Below are 2,843 nucleotides of genomic sequence, written 5' to 3'. Positions count from 1 at the left end.
AAATCTCTGTATTGGATAACTGCAACTCGCCTGGAATAGGTCGTTTTTGCGAGCGTTGGATGAAGCGCTGAACATAGGCGAAAACTCGTAGAGCCTTGTCGAGCTTGGAGAACCGTTTAAACATGTCCTGCTCCGGGCATGCTAAATGGCAATGTATAAGTCGCTTCTCGATGCCGATGTCGGAAACTGGTTCGTAAGGCGCAGGCCAGGTATCTTGTTGCTGAGTTAGCCAGGAGGGCCCATGCCACCACAGCTCACTGGTAGCCAGCTCTTCAGCCGCTACTCCACGACGGGCTAGATCTGCTGGGTTGTGCTCGGAACGCATGTGAGACCACTGGTTGGCATCAGTATTTTCAGCGATTTTAGTTACTCTATTTGCGACGAAGGTTGACCACTGACATGGTGGCTTGTTCAACCATGCCAGCACAATAGTGGAATCAGTCCATAGAAAAGATTCTATACGACCGAAAGGAATCTGAGGCAGAATTGCAGTCCACAAGTCTGCCAGAAGGACGGCTCCACACTGTTCTAGAGGCGGGAGCGAGACGGTTTTTACCGGAGCGACTTTGGTCTTTGACGTCAGAAGATTTGATTAAATGATTCCATCACACTGGATGCGAACATAAATCGCTGGGCCATAAGCCTTTTGGGAAGCATCACAGAAACCATGGATTTGGACTTGTACTCCCGGTTGAAATTGTACCCAACGCGGGATGCAAACTTGGTGGAGGAAACTGTAGCTCCGAAGGAAATCATGCCAGCGATGTAGTAGTTCTGCGTGAAGAAACTCATCCCATCCGACGCTAGCTAACCAGATATCCTGCATCAGGATTTTGGCCTGAACCTCAAATGGGGAGCGCCACCCAGCTGGATCGAACAATTTTGCGATATGGGATAGGACGTCGCGTTTCGAATAGTTTGCCTGTATGGTGACCTCAGTTGGGACAAAATAGAATTCATCCGCCGTAGCGTTCCACAGTACTCCCAATGTCTTAGTGGTGCTGACCTCTTCGAGATCAAGAAAATCAGTTGACAGTAGATGCTCTTTAGGAAGTACTTTAAGGAGTGAACGTTCATTCAATGTCCACTTGCGGAGAGGGAATCCAGCTGAGGTAAGAGCTGCTCGCAGCTCCTGAATGGCTAAAATAGCTTCAGCTGCTGTATGGGCTCCTGCTAGCACATCGTCGACATACATATAGTTTGAAATTGTATGCGACGCCCGTGGATATTGGGCTTTGACATCGTCGGACAGTTGTTGCAGTGTTCGTAGGGCCAGGAAAGGGGCACAATTCATTCCAAACGTGACCGTCTGAAGCTCAAAGTTGGATATATCCCCATGGCCATTTCGAAAGAGGATTCTCTGAAACGGGGTGTGTTCTTGGTTTAGGAGAATTTGCCGATACATCTTGGGGATGTCGGCATTGAAAACGAATTTAAACATGTGCCACTTCAGGATACAGAATACAGGATGTCATTAAGGCTGTTCCCATTGGAAGAAGAACTGGATGCGTTGAAAACTACGCGAACTTTCGTCGTCGCACTTTCGTGCTTGAATACTGCGTGATGAAGTAGATAGAAATTTATTTTGTAGGTATTCGGAGGCACCGGCTTCATATGGCTAAGATCGATATATTCTTGGATCACTGAGTCAATAGTGTCTTTGAGAACGGGCTTCTTCTTCAAGCGAGTCTCATCCCGCAGAAATTGTGCGAGTGCGGAACTCCTCGAATGCCCCAAGTCAATGTGCTCTGAATCCTTGAAGGGAAGGGATACTATATATTTCCCGTCGCAGGATCTGGTAGTTGTTCGGACGAAAAAGTCTTCACACAACTTGTCCGTCTCCTTTACCACTCTACATGGAAGGTCCTCCACCTCCCAAAATTTTGTGGGAAGTGTTTCCATGGTTGCTTCGGACTCTATGGATATCTGTGTGGTAAAAGACGAAACCATACTCATGGTTGAAGACAATGGTCTCTTGCGCTAATAAAGACCCGCATACGTTTGGCATCCAGCCTGACAGCAGGACAGACGGAAGAATATCCGCACCTAGAAGAAGGTCGATCTGAGAGGGCTGGAAAAACGACGGATCTGCCAATGGCATATTTGGCAGCCTATCAAGAATGCTGCGATCAATTGTTCTTGTCGGAAGATTGCCGGCCAGGTTCGGCAGCTCAAACGCAGTCGTGTCGATCTTGAGCATTGGTTTGGCCGGAGTGCCCATCTGGAAATGACACATTTTTTGCGAGACGCCGGAATTGGCTTGGTTCAGCCCTGTGACTCTTGTTGTTACGATTTGAAATGGAAGTTTGATCCGGTTGGCAAGCCTCTCGGAAATAAAAGTGCCTTCGTGAATCCATCAGGGCACGTGCTGGAAAATTCTCTCCTCGGTAGCACACATGAACTATGGCCGTACCTAGAAGTACTCCCTGCTGGTTGGAGGTGAAATGAACTGAAGTATTTGGGATGGGCTGCTCAGGAGGGTAAGCCGGCGCTGTGCTAACAGCATTAGACGGATTGTCTTTATGCAATAGCGTATTATGCCGTCCCTTGCATGTAAAACAATTATTCCTGCTCGTGCATTCACGAAGATTATGTCCCCTTGCAAAGCAATTAAGGCACAATCTCTTTTGCTTAATATACGATGCAGCAGAGATCACAAAATCGTCCGCGTGGCCCGACTTGTGTCTCGAAGGTATTTACCCTCCTTGGCTGTGCACTTCTGGGCTCCTTGGAATGCTGTGTGCTGGAAGAATTGGGTCGGACATCCTCAATTGCTTCCAACGTGCGGTATCTTTCCTCGAGAAAGGAATTCATATCTTCCCAGGCTGGGATTGCGGACTTAT

At 48.0% G+C, this 2,843-nt stretch overlaps 1 protein-coding gene across 1 annotated transcript; it reads right to left on the bottom strand.

Annotated features, from left to right (window-relative positions):
- Positions 1-1,449: 1,449 nt before the first annotated feature.
- Positions 1,450-2,236, bottom strand: LOC138929001 (uncharacterized). The gene is made up of 2 exons (XM_070287421.1): positions 2,000-2,236; positions 1,450-1,926 (listed from the first exon to the last, which is right to left on the bottom strand). Exons 1-2 carry the CDS (start codon positions 2,234-2,236, stop codon positions 1,450-1,452), a joined length of 714 nt encoding a protein of 237 aa, XP_070143522.1.
- Between the last annotated feature and the right edge of the window lie 607 nt (positions 2,237-2,843).

Source organism: Drosophila kikkawai, chromosome 3R (assembly GCF_030179895.1).
Source record: "Drosophila kikkawai strain 14028-0561.14 chromosome 3R, DkikHiC1v2, whole genome shotgun sequence".
Lineage (NCBI taxonomy): Eukaryota > Metazoa > Arthropoda > Insecta > Diptera > Drosophilidae > Drosophila > Drosophila kikkawai.
This window is presented reverse-complemented; position numbering and strand designations above follow the sequence as displayed.